The sequence below is a fragment of the Ictalurus punctatus genome, chromosome 17, assembly GCF_001660625.3.
Source record: "Ictalurus punctatus breed USDA103 chromosome 17, Coco_2.0, whole genome shotgun sequence".
Classification (NCBI taxonomy): domain Eukaryota; kingdom Metazoa; phylum Chordata; class Actinopteri; order Siluriformes; family Ictaluridae; genus Ictalurus; species Ictalurus punctatus.
The window spans coordinates 4,358,506-4,376,292 of NC_030432.2; the positions used below are offsets into that span (position 1 = coordinate 4,358,506).

The 17,787-nt window shown below is 41.7% G+C and overlaps 1 protein-coding gene across 2 annotated transcripts; it reads left to right on the top strand.

Annotated features, from left to right (window-relative positions):
- Nucleotides 1-1,662: 1,662 nt before the first annotated feature.
- On the top strand, nucleotides 1,663-11,661 carry zgc:114130 (uncharacterized protein LOC570332 homolog). Of its 2 annotated transcripts, none has more exons than XM_047161347.2 (2): nucleotides 1,663-1,901; nucleotides 9,805-11,661. In XM_047161347.2, exon 2 carries the CDS (start codon nucleotides 9,823-9,825, stop codon nucleotides 10,804-10,806), a length of 984 nt encoding a protein of 327 aa, XP_047017303.1. In that variant the 5' UTR covers nucleotides 1,663-1,901; nucleotides 9,805-9,822; the 3' UTR covers nucleotides 10,807-11,661. The 2 variants fall into 2 exon arrangements, with proteins under 2 accessions (XP_047017303.1, XP_017347031.1); XM_017491542.3 differs by lacking the exon at nucleotides 1,663-1,901 and adding an exon at nucleotides 8,892-9,053.
- The last annotated feature ends 6,126 nt before the right edge of the window (nucleotides 11,662-17,787 follow it).

Here is a 17,787-nt window from a genome sequence, read left to right on the forward strand (position 1 = left end):
TAAATGGTAGAAGGGGGGAGGAGGAGGAGGAGGAGGAGGAGGAGGGAGTAGATTTTAAGACATCCTGAAGAGAGAATCTTTTCATGTTAAATAACGGCAGAGAAGAAAACACGAATCTGGTTAAGCACTAAATAAACACTTAAATTTGATCGTTTTGAAACGTCGCGATTTGAGTAAGAACAGCACTTCTGATTAATCAGCATGTCTTCTGGTCTTCTCCTGGACGCTGTGGAGCATCAAAACACTTGTTCACAGCCAATGCACAAGGTGATCTATTTTGTCCATATATTTTACGTTTGTTTTTATTTTCCGTGACACCCGTGTCAGTTAAAGGACCGTGCCGGCATTAAAATAATGTCATTTAAGAGCCAATAGTTTTTAGCCAATAGTTTTTAAGAGCCAATAGTAGGTGTGAATGAGTGTGTGAATGGTGCCCTGTGATGGACTGGAGTATGCGGGATTGACTCCAGAATCAGCATGACCCTAGGATTAGGGTTTTCAGTTAATTATCAGAATAAAGTGTTTCTGAAGATGTATGAGTTTGGAAACTATCCGGGTTTACGATCTTAAGGGTGCTTCTGATCCGTTATGAAATATTTTCTATTAAATATGCATCCATACATCTACCGTACCGCTTATCCTACACAGGGTCACAGGGAGCTCGGGGCACAACGTGGGTCTGCCAACCCATCTCAGGAGACATTCACACACCCGTTCACACATCACGGACAATTTGGAAATGCCGATCAGCCTACAGTGCATATCTTTGGACTAGGGGAGGAAACCGGAGTGCCTGGAGGAGGCCCCGAAGCATGGGGAGGGCACGCACACAGGACGGAGGCGGGACTCGAACCCCCAACCCTGGAGCTGCGAGGCAAACATCACACCACCGTTAACCCCTCCTCCACCCATAGTAAATGTATGAAATAAACTATATTTGATGTTAAATATATCACATATTTGCTGTAGTAGTGTGCTTAACTGCTTTTATTAAATGGCTTAATAGCTTATATTTGATCTAATAATGATATTAGGCTTGTTATTAATTTCAAACAGCTAAAGCAGATTCCAAATCGGTCAAATATTACCTTTAAAGTTGTAATCATTTGAAAGAATATGTTTTCTTTTCACTACAGACCAGCGTCTTGTTACTCGTCTGGTACAAGTGACGTTTGTTTTTGGTTCTTTCTTATTTGACTGAACGTCTTCACACTCCACCCTCTGGAATCCTCACGTTTTAAGTTCCACATGATCCCTTCAGCAGTTAGTGGTTTTCTCTCTTAATTAAAAGAGTGGTGAAGTTTCGTATTTATAGAAGTATTCCGCCATTTTGTTCTGTTTACATTGATCTATACACTGGATTGGTGTCGTGTAGACTTTGGTGTCGTGTTCTCCTGTTCTGTCATATGAAATGACGAAACTGCACTGGGTGAGCTAAGCTAAAACTGAGATTTTGGATTGTTTTCAACGTTGCGTCCCTTTTGTTTTGTTTTTTTTGTGTGTGTGCTGTGAATGAATATGTAGTTCTGTATAAATAAGCTCTTTTTTTTTTAATTAGCTACAGACTCATAGGGGTTTTAGTGGGAAATGTCATGGCAGCAATTAAAACATACATCTTTGTGTCTGTCTTTCTCCATCTTTCTTTAAGCTAGTCTCAAAAGAGCTGCCCTACAGTTCAAACCCACCCTTTATGGGAGAGTCTGCAGGAGGAAAGCTGTGCTTGCTTTGTTCAGGAAGTGAAAAAAAAGAAAAGAAAAGAAAAATACAATGCCCGTGCTCAGGCAGACCCTGGAAGCCAGATCTCCAAAGCTGACCCCATATCTCATTAGAGGAGTTTCTGAAGTTTATTACGAGTGGATGGCCCTCGTGGAAGTGAAGGAAGAGAGCTCTACAAGTTGGGGGTGAGCTCTCTCTCTGTGTGTGTGTGTGTGTGTGTGTGTGTGTGTGTGTGTGTGTGTGTTGGGGGCAGTTCTCCATTCCTTTACAGCAAGCAGATGTTCTGCTAGGACCAAACAGCTCCAAGCACTAAGTGAGGCATTAAACGTTGCAATACCCAAATACGACCTCAATGAGACTCCGCATATGAGGGATGTGTAGGGTTTTTCAGCTATTCTAGTGCGGACACCCCTTCCCCCCTCCCCACCACCACCTACCCCCCACCTACCTCATATAAGTACACATTTCTATGCTTCTGAATAGCCATTAAAGACCCATCTATAAAGGGGGCCAGCGAGGAGCAGACTTTGAAAGGAAATCTGTACGATCCAGGATAAGATTGGACCCTTGCTAGGGATCCTGACCACAGCACACATTATGGTGCTCTAATAAACTTCCTATGGGACCAAGGCTTTAAATAAAATAATAATAATAACTCCCTCTGATTGAATTCACAGTTTAAACACGGTTTAGTCTTTGCTCGGGTACGTCAAACTTGCCACGTAGTCTACATACAACACTCATTTGAACGTTTTTCATTCCAGCTTCAGCTGTCTTAAGGTGTCTGCATCTTATTTAACGATGAAGGTAGTGTGTGGAATGAAATGTTCCTGGCTTCGGCCAGATGTTCAATGAGATCCAAACCTCCTTCGGCCACATGCGAGACAAACAAATCATATTCTCTAAAGCTTCACGCAACATGTTTATCTTAATGAGGAAAGGTCAGCAGTACTGTGTTAATAAAAATAATACGGACAACGTGTTAAGGCGGTTCTAGGGTGTGCGCTGAGGAGCCTTGAGAAGGTTCTCTGCCGTGTATTTAAACACTTTGAGCGCAATTTTCTCTGTGACATGATGAGCCGCATTTAAAGAGAGAGAGATAACAAATGAGAAGGGAATGGCTGTTTATAGCTGCTATAGTGTAAGCGCTAGCAGGAATGAACTCGTCAACATTAGATGCTAACTCAATCAGTGTGGTGTAAGAGGAATAAAACACTTTGGATGTTCTTTTATTGGAGACGGTACCTCATCCCCGTCGTCGATTATTCCCCCAAAACAGCACCCCTTGTCATTTTCATTTGTTTTATAAAAGGCGAGGACACTTTGAAAGTGTTCTTTTGTTTTATGTTTCCTTCAAATCTTCAATCCAAGTTTCATTTTGTCCATTTTGTTGAATTCCGTCCTCACAGACGCTCACTGTGGGACTTTTCTTTCTATGTTTTTGCCTTGAGATATGTCATATCAGCATTGTTACGGACACCTGTCGTGAGTTTATTTATTTGTTTATTTATTTATTTATTTATTGCGGTTTTGGCGACGTATTCTTGACAAGCGTCCAGTTTCCTACAATAACGTGTTCGCTGCGCCCACGCGGTTGTTTTGTGAGAACTTACCATGGTCTTTGGATGCCTCGTTCCCTTTAAGGTAACTGGACACCTGTTGCCCCAAGGACTTGGATTGCTGGTTCCTATCTCCTAAACACACACTCTCAATCTTCGAACACAAACACACACACTTAGGCACTTAACCTCAGGCAAAGGCAAAACAATGTCGAAAGTTTATCTTTCAGGTTGTCGTAAGTCCAGATTGTTTTTGACTTTTGTCTTAGGGCGGCTGCATCGCCTGCTCCTAGCTGCGTCAGGACCTGTAAAGATTGACGGTTCTACACCACACCAGAAGGTTAAACACAGTAAATATCTCTGCTGTCCAGCGGCATTGCAAACTGGAAAGAAGGGGGGTGCTGAGGGTGGTGCAGCACCTCCTGCTGGAACACAGTGCGAAGGTTGAATTGTTCTAGTAAATGAAATATTCTGTAAATAAGACGTGTTATAGTCGGATTTAAACGGATAACACAGTCATGAATACATAAGTACAGTTCAGATTATGTTTCTAGTAATGCTGGCTTATAAGCGCAGCTCTGCAAGTTCTAATGCCAAGTGGAGACACAACATGCGGGAGATACCTCCACAAAAGCATTGGAGCATTTAATAAAAGGGAATATATCATTTTAACACAACTTTTACTATTGTAAAAGTGACCGTGATAAAAATATGAAACATACTGTATGCATTAAGCCATGATCATTTTTATTTACATTTATTTTATTATGCAATTAAGCTATATTTAAAACAACAACAACAACAAGAAGATGAATGTGCTTTTTAATAAACGTATAATAAAAATAAAAACAACTTGATGAACTTTTACAGTCCAAAAGTAGGACACGTGAAGAAAACAAGGGAAAGCGTGTTAAATCTGTTCAAGGCCTTCTTTTTCTGGCTTTTTAAATTTCTTTATTCTTGTGCACATGTGCATGTGTGTATTTCAGGTTATAGGCACCCTTACTATAAAAATAAATCAATATATAAAGTAGAAATCACTTTCTTGCTATTCCCCAGAACATGTGTTTGTAAACAGTCTAAATGACAAACACTACAAATTGGTGTAAGTGTATAACATTGAATATATGAATGGTGAGCATGGTGAACATCTTCATGCCTGAGTAATAGCAGCAACACACACACACACACACACACACACACACACACACACTTCTAGAAGTTTCTCAGAAGGCTTTCGAAACTGGAGTGCTTCTAATAAGTCAGCACTATTGTAAGTAAAGGATTGTGGGTGATTTTCAGATAGATATGGACTCCACTTATATATATATATATATATATATATATGTAAACATATTACTGGGTCATTAAAAGTCACCAGCTACATGAATCATATGCATACGTCTAACTTTTTTTTTTAAACCTATATATACGGAGTGTATAATGCCTTTTGAAAAGCCTTTTGTCACACCACCCATGTGCCTTTCTTACATCGCTTCCCTTTACTCTCGATTAGCATAAGAAGAGTCGTGCGAGGCGAGTGTGAAACATCCCTTTCGTGTTCTGTTATGGCACACAGCACAGAAGCCATGACTCCGGTGCATGTTAAAGGGCCATAGGGTTTAAAGCCTAACGTCTGGTAATGGTTTCCACTAGCTGCACATCTGCAGTATCCATTCAAAGTTGACTGACATCCTTGTCTGTAGGCTTACAGATCATTTGCGGTGGAATGTCAGCGAGCTGGATGTGTGAATGGATTATAGTATGCTGGGCATTTTATGACAAGTCTTCTAACAAGACAGTGACCCGTGATTTTTTTTTTTAAAGATTGTGATTTTTTTTTTCTCGCCTGACAGGCATTCCTAAACACCCACATGCAAAAAAGAAAAGAAATAAAACAAGAGGACACTCTGGGGTTTGTCCGTGCAGTCATTTAGGATGAGTGATTTCGTGAGTGGGGGCGTGTTTTAGGGCAGCATTCCTCTTTGCCCCATGACACTGTTGTGATTAAGGATTAGAGCCGAGAGGGCCTTCAGCCATCTTTGCGCTTTCCTAAACAACCCCCCCCCCCCCCCCCCCCCACCAACAACCCCCCACATCCACCCCCTTCTAACTAAAAACCCCTGAGCACTCACCCTCAGGTGGGGGGTGGGAGCATTGTTAGCCCAAGAACTTTTTACTCATTATGTTCTTATACGCTTTTGCTCAATCAGTGGAGAAGGAGGCAGAGCTCTCCCATGCCCTCACACACACACACAACCAAATCTCACCCCTTCCTCCTCCACTGTAACCACACACCCTGCCCTCGCTTGTTTGATTAGCAACAATCTTACATCCGCTACTGTAGTGAATTATTGCCCGGGACCCAAAACTAACCTACACCGATCTAACTGCTTAAAGCTGCTCTCCCTGTTTAGATGCAATATGAGTAGAAGTACATACGGTCTGTTAGGTAAGCATTTTCTAAAGGAATAATCAATAACTTGAACACAAATATGTATATCATAATGCAATAATAATAAATACAGCTATAAAAATATAATAAATGTGTATTGTTTATTCAGCTGTGCAAGATTTTGTAAGATAGTGCGAATACAGTGGCTTGTAATCTGTGATATCCATTCTTTTGTGATCGTTGCGGCCAAAAACGCTCGATTTTGCGGCGGCTTTCTTCAAAAAAAATTTTCAATTCAATTTGCGGAGATTTTGCGGCGTTTTTTTTGTTTTTTTTTGTTGTTTTTTTTGCAGAAAACTACTTGAGTTGGCGAAATTGTTTCGCGCGGTCTTTCGCGTCGATGTTTGTTTTACCTTTTAGCTGTACTGGTTTTCGACGCACGTGAATCGACGAGGGCTTCTTTGCGGCTTTCTACATCGTCACGCCTCGCTCCAAGATCGGCGGTAATTTCGGAAAATCGTGAGCTCCTCGGAATATCGCGTGAGTTTAGTTGATTTCGGCGATCGCGAAAGATGCGGAATCCTCCAGGGACTGTACAGAGACTACGGTAAAATCCTCTCGGAGTTCCGTGCCGTCAATCTGACGTTACTTTTAGTTCAAAGAGAACAAGTCGAATATCTCGGGCTGTTAAGGAGATCCCGCAACATTCGACCAAACTGTTCATTATCACACAAGGCAGAGTAATTAGGAAAGAGATTTCAATCTTATCAGTTATATGAAACGGTGTAAACGGAGTCCGTTTATTCATGGGCTCGTTACTATTGGTCCTAACCGATATGCTTTATCGGCATGCGTATGCAATGCAATGCGAGTGAGGATTTTAACAAACCGTGCTTAGAAGAATAAACACAGTGATAAATTACACGCATTAAGCGTCAAGCATTCCGAGCATACGAGTCCACGTGTAAAAGCTTTAGCCGTATGTAGTGTAGGCTAGAATGAACTGTGTTAGGTCTTCTCATTTAGATGCGTCCTCGTGTGAGATCAAGTTACTGAGGTTTTGGAGGTGGACTGGACTGGGTTTAGCGGGATCACAACAAGAACCCTTATGTTTCAACATGCCCTCAGTAAGCTGACGTCTTGGCCCGGTCTGACCCTCTTTCTTTTGTCACAATGGAGGGAACATCGTTAGTGTGGAGCATTTCAGTGCAAGAGGGTAAAATTACAGTCTCCAGTGTGTGTGTGTGTGTGTGTGTGTGTGTGTGTAAGAGTGGTAAGTGACTTGAGGTAAGTCACATCTCATCTTTCAAACCGCACTGGCACAACAGCGTCCTTTAGATAGTTTACATTACAGTTATATTGTGTGGGCTGTAATATACACAGCCCGAGGTGTTGGCTTTAGAACCCGCATAAAGACAGACCCAAGATTCCAGTGCTGGTTTTCTCTGCTTTAATTTCACCCCAGCGCTGCGGTCTCCAGTTTCCTCCAGCCGGTTCTCATACACAGCGTTGCATGTGTACAGTCACTGGCGTGGACACGCGGAGACAGCGTTGTCTCATGTCACAGTGGGACCACAGCAGGATGGTCTGCTGTCACCGTGATGAGGGATATAAAACGCCTTTAATGTCAGTCCTTTAAGCAGCCGGTGAAACCTTCAACACCTTTGGCTGGTCCTATCAAGACGCTCTGGGGTTTCCTCGGCTCTGGTATCTGACAGGCGGGGGTTGTTAAGCAGTCGGGAGGTGATTTATCTGACTCTGATCAGACACTATGAAGTCTAACTTTCTCAGGGCTCGACATTGTGTAAAAAAATAATAATAAAGTGGTTAAAAATGGTGCAAGATTACAAAACTGGTATAACCGCAGAGAGTTGAGAATATCTTGACTGAAGGAGTTAGAAGAATGAATCAGGATGTGTAGTAGAACTAACTACGCTGTGAAATACACGCTTTCGTTCGAATAATAATAATAAGAAGGATTGATTTAGGAGCTGACTGACTGAAATGAGAGGCACTAAATCAGTGTTTTTGGATCTACAGTGGTGGAAATCACCGTCTACTATGACTAAAGCTTATACGTATTACCGAGCGCTTATCGCTATTCGTCTGTTTGACTTGAATTGAACGGGTTTAATCGAAATCTCAACTCCTGTGAGATTGTAAGTAATTGTGCTACTTCGTGTGGCATGTTGGTTGAAGATTCAGGAACGAAACCTCCATTAAAAATAGATCAAACTTTCATGTAAAGTAAAACCTGTGTAAATTCAGAATGGGATTTTAGAAATTTACATTTACATTTATTCACTTAGCAGACGCTTTTATCCAAAGCGACTTACAAATGAGAAAGATACAAGCAAAGCGATATATCAAGCAGAGAACAATACAAGAAGTGCTACCATACGAGATCTATTAATTGAGTTCTTGAAGAAGCAAAGTGCAGAGTTGAGGTGTAAGTGCATTTTTTTTTCTTCTTCTTCTAATTCTTCTAGAGCAGTAGTTCTCAGACATTTTCAGCACGAGGCCCTGGTCGTATAGGGTGCATCCTTTTATGGCCCCATAGAGTCGTCAGATTTTCGCAATTTCATTGTTTTCTTCTGTATGAACTTTCTCAACATAGACGCTACGTCTTCTGTCTAATAACTTATCCATTTTAAATAGTCTTGGGTTTTTTTTTTTTATCAGCATGTAGCGAACAGTACAGATCACTCATATATCAACGGATGTCTCTGTTTGGTGTGTCTCAGTGTGCTGTGTAGAATTCGTTTCATTTATTAATATTTCTCATTTTTATGTACTTCATAATTCAAAAGTTCTGAGTTCCGACTTACATATAAGTCAAAATAATAATAATAATAATAATAATAATAATAATAATAATAATAAAATTCTAGAATTTCTATGTGGGCCCCCCCTGGCGCCATCTGACACGCCCCCTCCCAGTGGGCCACAGCTCCCAGTTTGAGAGTTTTCTAGAATGATAATAACACGGATGTTCGTTATAAACATACAAAGCAAGACACAAATCAGAAGTTTTCAGTCCAGTTGTGTGTGCAACGTCACGCTCAGTCTCTATGAAGTGAACTGGGTAGGCTGCAGGAGGAATGAAGAGGAGACTACACAGAGGAGAAGCCATTTGGGATACAGCCGGGGTTTTTTTGGGGGCGGGGCGGAGGTGTGGCTGTGTGCAGCGCACGAGCTTAAAAATACGTGGTGTCAAGCGTGCAATAAGTTTGAGAGTGTGGAGAGTGCGTGGAGGAGAGAGAGAGAGAGAGAGAGAGAGAGAGAGAGCAAAAATAAATACACCCCCTCGTGGACGGAAGACAAGGAACATGCCGTCATTCGCCTTCAATCAGTTTATCGATAGAGATGATCTTTTGTGCAAGGTAACATGCTTTATTTTTCAGCTTGCAGCTTTACTTTAATTTGTGTGTGTGTGTGTGTGTGTGTGTGTGTGTGTGTGTGTGTGTGTTTGCGCAGCACGTGACTTATGTACTTTCATGCATTAATGAAAAGCAGACATGCATGTAAATCTCAACTTTACCAGAAGTGTTTAAAACTGTGTTTTGTGCTTTCGTGAGCTCGTGCATTCAGAGAGTGTGTGTATGTGTGCGCGCGCGTGCATGTGTGTTAACGTTGTGCGTTGTGAGCGGGGGAAATGGAGCACGAGCTCTCGGTCTTGAAGAGAGTTAGAGCGCTGTGTAAGCGTTCAACAGATGCAGTTTTCTGAGTGCGCTGGTTAACAGTTAATCCTGAGCTGAGATATTTATAAAGTGATCATCGCGACGTGTCAATATTTGACCTGCACGCTGGAGTTTGAATGTAAACAACTTCGGATTCGACGAGACGCAGCGTGGATTTAAGAGAGGGGAGGGAGAAGGGGAGCAACATGTGCACACTTCTCAAACCGTTTTAGCAGAAATGCAGAACTTTTTGCATTAGAAAACTAAAATTAAAATAAAAGAAAAGAAAAGGTCGCCTGGATATTGAGCTAAGTTTAAGTGGTGTCTCGTGCGCATGCGCACACGGCTCAAACACGAGCACTTCCAAACTTAGTATTCTAGAAAGTTTTGCAACCCATTTTACCAACCTATCAATATATGTATATTATATTATTATATATTTCTTTGTCTGCAGCAACTTTTAAATCTAGACATGGGCGAGCTGCCAAAGACTTCTGCACCTCCTACATCAGCGGTGGGATATCCAAAGCCCGGATCCATAACTTCTAACAGCTGGGCACAAACCAAAGAACTCCCTCTGCCGTCACGATGGAACAAGATGGGTTTCTGGTCCGAGCGTGCCGTCAGTATGGTGGAGGGCGAGACGGGAGGTCTGGGCTGGGCATGTGACAAACCCGGGTCCGTGTCGAGCGCTGCGTCTTTCGCCGGCTCCACGTCGTGTGTGTCTTCCAGCACCGCTTCTTCACGCTATAAGACTGAACTGTGTCGCACGTTCACAGAAAGAGGCACGTGCAAATACGGGAGCAAGTGCCAGTTCGCCCACGGAGCCGAGGAGCTACGCGGCATCAACCGCCACCCTAAATACAAGACCGAACCGTGTCGCACGTTCCATTCCATCGGTTTCTGTCCGTACGGCATCCGCTGCCACTTCGTTCACAACAACGATGACGACGCACACCTCCGCCCTCGCCAGCCCTCTCTTCCTACAACTACCCAGCGTCCACCTCTCCTAAAACAGAGCTTCAGCTTCGCCGGCTTTCCTTCCAACCCCTTACCTCTGGATCGTCCCTTTTCTCAGTCGTCGTTCCTCGGCATGCCGTCTGCCTCGCCGCCTTCCTCGGGCACCGTCTCTGACCTCCTGGCCATGGCGTTCCCAGAGTTCCTGCCCTCGCATGACTCTGGCTGCTCCAGCGGTGAGCCGACTCCCACCACCTCGCCCTCTCAGATGGCGCCTGGTGTACCTGACCAAAGTTTCAGCGTCTCACTGGGCACGCGGAGTCTGTCGCTCACGTCGCTCTCGGACCACGAGGGACGTTGTAGCAGCTCCGCCAGTAGCCTGAGTGGCTCCGATTCGTCTTCGGCTAACGACAGCGCCGCCAAGAGGCTGCCCATCTTCAGTCAGCTGTCTGTGCCTGATGGTTTCTACAGTGAAGGCAGTTCAAGTTTCTTCCTTTAGAACCGTAGTTCTCGTTCTCGCACGGTTCCTGATCTCGATGATCGATTCTGCTATCGTTTAGACAATTTTGTATTCGAGCTCAGTGTGAAGATTGTACATGCACCATATAAAGAAATATGTGGAGGAATGCGTTTTTCTCTTCTTTTCCATTTCCCTTCTTTCTTCATGTTCTCCAGTTCATGATCCCAATGTAAGTCTGAGAAAAGATGGAAGTTGAATTGTGGGTTTGGAGTGAAACACTGTCTGTAATCAGTATTTAAATTGGCTGCTGGTTAAAAGCATTTATTTAAAAAGGAAAAAAAAAAAAGAGCGCGCGAGAGAAAAAAGCCAAAGAATTTGACTCTTTTTGTATGAATGATGAATGTTCCATAGATTCAGTGTTTTCTCTCGATCTACTGAGATGAATCTCTCTCATGTCACCTGTACAGAACTCTTGTTTCGGACATGTTTCTTCTAGAAACTGCTGCAGTTAAGAAACTGTTTTTGTGTGTTCTTCGAATTCTGTTGGGCAGCAGAGGATTAGTTGGTTTTCAGAAGAAAGTCAGTCTTGTGATATTCTGTAGGGATTTTAATTTAAATTGTGATTAGGTGTATTTGTGTGTGAGGATTAAGTGACTCCCCCTTCTTTTTTTTTTTTTTTTTTTTTTTAAACATGGTTCTGATGGGTATTTTTTCAAGCCTTCCATGTTCCATATAGAGTTGATGCATCATCCCAGCAGCTTGAATACTTTTTTTTTTTTTTTATATATATTTATTTTATTGTATTTATAGAAGACGTTTCATGTTTTGTGTTAAGTTTAATATATTTTTTTCTCTCCAGTTTTGTACTGAAAATAAAACTTTTTTTTACAAGTATTCAGAGCTTTTGTTGAGTCCTACTTTGGTTCAGAAAGTGTGTGTGTGTGTGCGTGTGAAATGTTTTAAGCGAGCTTACAAGTTAGTCAGACTGAATTGTAGAATTTCAGTGCTTGTTGTATTGAGGGTTTTAACGGCGTGGCTGAGCTCGGAGACCGGACGACACCCTTCTGTGAAGTTGATGTGGATGCCTTTTGTTATTCTTAACGTGGTGTTGGGGGTTGTTGGGTTCGGCCAATCTAATCTTGTATGGAAATGATCGTGCTTTTGTGTCATCAAAGTTTACTCTCCCTCCTACTTCTACCGGTTACGTGCCCGGTGGTGCGTTGCCTCGAGTCGGCAGAGTCGTTTCCTCATCTTTCTTTTCTACATGCAGGTTGTTTCTTTATAAATTTGGACCGGATGCTTCTTCTAAGGGCCACAAAGTCGTAATGGTGGAAAATGTTTTGTGTGTGTAAATCTCATACAGAACTATAATCCTCATTTTGTCAACAGTTCTCTGAATCATAACTGGCACTCAGTTGACTCTACATTTTTCTTAGTGCATGTCTTGCAGTTCCCAAAACTGCAGTGTGTTCGGGGATTATACACCACCGTCCTACACCCCAAATTTAATTAACTGATAATGTAATGTCTTTCTTCTCCTATAATACATGAGACACCTCAAAAGCCTTGGCCTGGTCATTAACAAGCAACTGACAGTTCATCATTGGCTTGTCAGGAGAAACAATCCCTTTGGTAAGACTTGCCTTTTGAAAAAGGTGGGACAGAGAAAGGGTTAAACAGCGACACTGTTCCCTATTGTGCACCAGGAAGATTCTCCCACATTGCCTAGTGAGCCTGCACAAAGGCCGGCCGCATTCTCACACAGGACCCGGATCATGTGGAATCCTGAGCAGATGGCAGCATTCACCGTGACTTCAGGTCAAACATATGCTCTCCAGCCTTGCGGATACAATGGAATCTCTCAGAGCGGAGTGTGTGTGAGTGTGTGTGCGTGAGAGAGAGATGGGGGTGGAGATCTATTAGTACTGTACAGCAAGAAGAGATGGGAAAAATTTGAGTCCCTTTTAAAACATAGTAGGCTGTACGGTCGTTTTTGCCTAATGTATGTTTGCGCTTCCTCAGCGGAGGACAGGAACGTGGGGTCTGAGGTCTCCTATAAAGAAGTCAAAACTGTACAGCAAAGAAACTGGAAATAAATGAGATAATAAATGATAGCAGAAATGTTAGGTTAGTGCTCTCTGCTGTTATGTAAAATGCTGCACTACAGCATGTGTGCAGTTGAATTTTACATACTCAACTTTTAAAGGAACTGATTATTAATTCATTTGATTTGGAAGTATTTTTCTATCAGCATGCTTACTGTGTAGTGTTATACAGTGGATAAGAAAAAATAAATAAATAAAAGTTGTATTACTTATGGCATTGCTGCCGAGCAGCTCCAGGGTTCCCGGGTTCGATCCTGAGGCCTACTGTCTGTGTGGACTTTCACACGGTCTCCTCATATTCTCTTGAGTCCAGGTTCTCCGTCCAAAATCATGCAGGTAGGTTTATTGTCTTTGTTGACTTCCCCATAGATGTGAATAAGTGTGTGCATGGTCCCCTGTGATGTACTGGCAACCCATCTGCGGTGAATTCTCCAACCTTGCACCCAGGGATAGGCTGTAGATCTACCCTGACACTGATAACTCTGAGACTGCATATGAATGAATGAATGAATGAATGAATGAATGATGACACTGCTGTTGTCAACACTTGCTGTGACCTTTGTCATGTATTTGGTCATTTCTAGTGTGAGGTAGTATGGTGTGTTTACCACCAGAGGACAGCAGAATCTCGTGTAAAATCAAGCCAGATTGCAGGTTTGTGCAATAGTATTGAACGCTTAGAGGAAATCTTAAATACCAACCGTTTATTTATTTATCTTCAGTGAGCGCTTTATCCTGGCCAGGGTGGAGATGGATCCAGAGCCTGTCCTTGGAACACTGAGTGTGAACACTGCAGAACCTTGAGGAAACCCACGCAAGAAACAGGACGAACGTGAGAAACTCCACATACACCTGAGCTCAGGATTAAACACTGGAGCTGTGAGACAGCAACACTACCAATGGCATTGCCAGTATTTATCATAAAAGGAAAAATGAATAACTGTGACCATCACCACTCCCGTTAGTGTTCCTGTCTGCCGTTGTGCAATGTTCTCTCTCTGCCGATCTTGTGAAACTTGAGGAATTACGCAATAAGTAAAACATGAAGTGTGTACATTTCACTTGATGAACTGATATAAACCCCAAACTCAGTAGTTAAAAGTGCACAGAAATGCCATTTGGTGTGATGGGCAATTTGAAATGCTTCACTTGAGTTGTATTGAACCTTGATCAGTTGTAGCCTAGCAACTGTTACTAGGCATGGGAACGTTTGAATAGCTTTCAGGACCTTACAATATGCTGTCATGGTTGTGTGTGTGTGTGTGTGGTGCACAACCAGATGTCCAATATTCCAAAAGGTCAGAGGGTGACATGAATACTTACTCATTTTCCAAACTTAACACACAGGAATTGAGATGTAGGATGGAAATTAAACCATATGAAAGGTCACGTTACCACTTAAACCTGTCTGTCACACAGAACACACATGTCCGATCTAAATCTGGAAGAAACTGCTGAATCGGGCGAATGAAGCCTCGGTTGTAAACACACGGATTTTAATACTGTATGTAGATAAATCACAAAATGACATCCATTTGTTATTATTATTATTATTATTATTAATTACTAAACCGTAGCCTAACAGTAATCTCATAGCTATAACCCAAAATAAAAATAAAATTTCACGATATAATGCCCCTCCATGTGTACATACCTACCAGGTTTTATTAATCTGATGTGAAAACGTGAAAAGACTGTTTATGATCTAATCATCTTTTGATATAGACTCACCATCTGCTTTATTAGGAACACCTGTACACCCACTCAGTTAATGTACATATAAAACATCAGAATGGGGGGGAAAAGTCTGATCTCTGTGACTTTAACTGTGGAATGGATGCCGGTGCTGGATGGACTGGTTTGGAATATTTCAGAAAGTGCTGATCTCCTGGAATTTTCACACACAACAGTCTCTGTGTGTGGAGGGAAACACCTTGTTGTTAAGAGCGCTCACAGGAGAATGACCAGACTGGTTTGAGCTGACTGACCGGAAGTCTATTGTAACTCAAATAAACACTCTCTACAACCGTGGTGAACAGAAAAGCATCTCAGAATGCACAACACATTGCACCTTGAGGTGGATTCATGACAACAGCAGAAGACCTCATCAGGTTCTTCTCCTGTCAGCCAAGAACAGGAATCTGATGCTATTATGGGTACAGACTTGCCCAACCTGGACACTCTGGTCCACTCTGTTCACATGGTAGCCTCAGATTCCTGTTCTTGGCTGGCTGACAGGAGAAGAACCTGATGTTATCTTCTTCTGTTGTAGCTCATCCACCTCAAGGTTTGATGTTTTTGTGCATGTTGAGATGCTTTTCTGCTCACCACGGTTGTAAAGAGTGATTACACTGTATGAGTTACTATATCCTTCCTGGAAGCGGCCCGTTTTCCTTCCTTTATCTCATCTACAATGTGTTTCCTTGAAGCAGGAACCTTTTAGCTGTGAGGGGACAATGTTATGTTAATGTTCAAAGAAGGCTAAAGTGCAAGAATGGCAGTATTTATAAAATGATTAATACTGTAGCTTGCATCAGAACTCTCCACAGCAGTATGAGGCTTACTGAAATGTTTGTTTGGCTGAGAGCTTCCTTTTTAGGCCACGAGTGACCAGTATCACTTCCTTTCCCCCTTAATTTCCTCCCTGATGTACGTACACACCAGCTTGCCTCAAAAGAGGAAGTTCTATCCTTTTCAGCTTCTTCTCCAAGTGCGCTCACGTCGACATTTTACTTAGTTTGTCCTCTTGCAGGATTTCAGACTGGGTTTAACATTAATCCTAATAGATGGGAGAGATTACTGGTTTATAAAAGCCCATAAAAGGTCATATTGAAGCACTGTATGAGAGTTTTTACTGAAGTTCTTTGTCAGACTCGGACTGCTACACTTCACATTGTTTTTGCATGGTGTCTGAGGCACAGGAAAGGCCTGTGTTGAAATGTGTTCCTGTAGTTTATGAATACTGTGTGCTGGAAATCCCAGGAAATCACAGATAATGGACAAAGTGATGTGCTCAAACTCAAATGACCTTCAGTTCAAACTGGACTTCAGATCGGCCTGACATTCAACACAGCTCTGTGTTTACTTAACTGACCGGCTGCCCTTTTCAGTGTTTTACATAATGGCAGAAACATTTTATTCATCAGCAACAAAAACGAAGCAGATTTAATAAAATTTCTTGGAAAATATGTCGAATATGTATATTTGTGTGTGTGTGTGTGTGTGTATATATATATATATATATATATATATGTATGTATGTGTATATGTATATGTATATATATATATATATATATATATATATATATATATATATATATATATATATATATATGTATGTGTATATGTGTGTGTATATATATATATATATATGTATATGTATATATATGTATATATGTATGCATATATACATATAAAAAATGTGTGTGTGTGTGTGTATATAATGTATATTCCCTAAATAATTATTGTGTTCTTAGTAAATAATGCCAATTAACCAGTTCTTAAAAAATAAAGCAAGGTTTGTTTGGAATTTGCGGTGTTCATTTTGAGAAACTGCGCAATGCTTCCTCGATGACGTTTTTGCCGTTTATTATATGAGACGTCTCTTCCCTCCCCTTTGGGCCTAAAAATGGACAGAATGCAACAGAAAGCTGTTCCTTAAATCTCCCCACTCCATTCGTGCGCCCGGTCCAGCAACAGAACCGTAAGCGATATTAATACCCACTAACTTTCGAAACCGAGATGAGAGAAATATTCAGATGGCGGATCCAAATCGTTATTTTCTATGTAATTTTTTTCTGCGAGCCATGCTTGGAGGAAGTGGGTCTACAGATGGAGGGGACAGGAAGGTGGAGGCAGGCGCGGAAGGCGGAGGGGGTTTGGTTTCAGATCCTGTTGGAGCTGAATGGTAACCTTTGTATTTCTCGCACAGCGCCTCCACTTCCCGCATATGTCTCAGAACCGACATATCCCCTCCCTAGAGGAAGGAGAGAGGGAGTGGTGTTCTCTGGCGCTCACCACATGGTTCCTCTTCTGTCTGCATGTGCAGATTTGTCCAGAAGCCTGGGGCAATCTGAAAATCATGCAAAGGAATTGCACAATTGCGTTCCCCAAACGCAGAGGGGGAAAAACATGGTTTTCATAATGCACGCATATCGTCTTGATGTTAAACTCTGTTACCTTTTGGCCTTTTTTTAATGCCGGCCTGTTCATACAAAAGCGACAGCGGGGTTTACCGAGAAAGAGAGAGGACATTCTTCGCTTCTCAGCAATGTAAACATACGCCATAGCTATGCAGACTAATGCTATTTGGACTTTTTGATAAATTCATCTTCAGACCTTTACGTCCACTAGATCAGGATTCCAGTTTGGATGACTTGAATGAAAAAAACTATTCAGTACTGTAAGTTCGTTGATTGTGTTAAAACCAACCGTGTGAGGCACCAGTGCTTACGTGATTATTAGTGGATTATCCAAGGATTAGTGAATTCATTCAACCGGTTTGTATTGTGCTGTAGCGCAAAGACATCCATAGCAACGAGAAAACATACAGCACAGATTTTCTCAAGGATTACCTTCGAGTTTAATTTCATGCTGCAACACAGTAGATTGAAATACTTTTTTTTTGTTTCTTTGGTAGAGATATCCATTGTATATACAATAAACCGCTGTCATAAAACAAACATAACAATAGAAGCAAAATATACAGTTTTGTATGTTCAGTATATACTAAATATGACCATTTATCTAATTGCTGGGTTTTTATGACCCAAAAATGGTTTCACAACACTGGAATCTCACAAAACTCTGAAACCAGGGACGGCCCTTTTTTATTTATTTATTTATTTATTTTTAAAAAATAACTTTAGGGAAGTTGCATAAGCATTTGAAATTATGATACAAGCGCTTTCTTGTT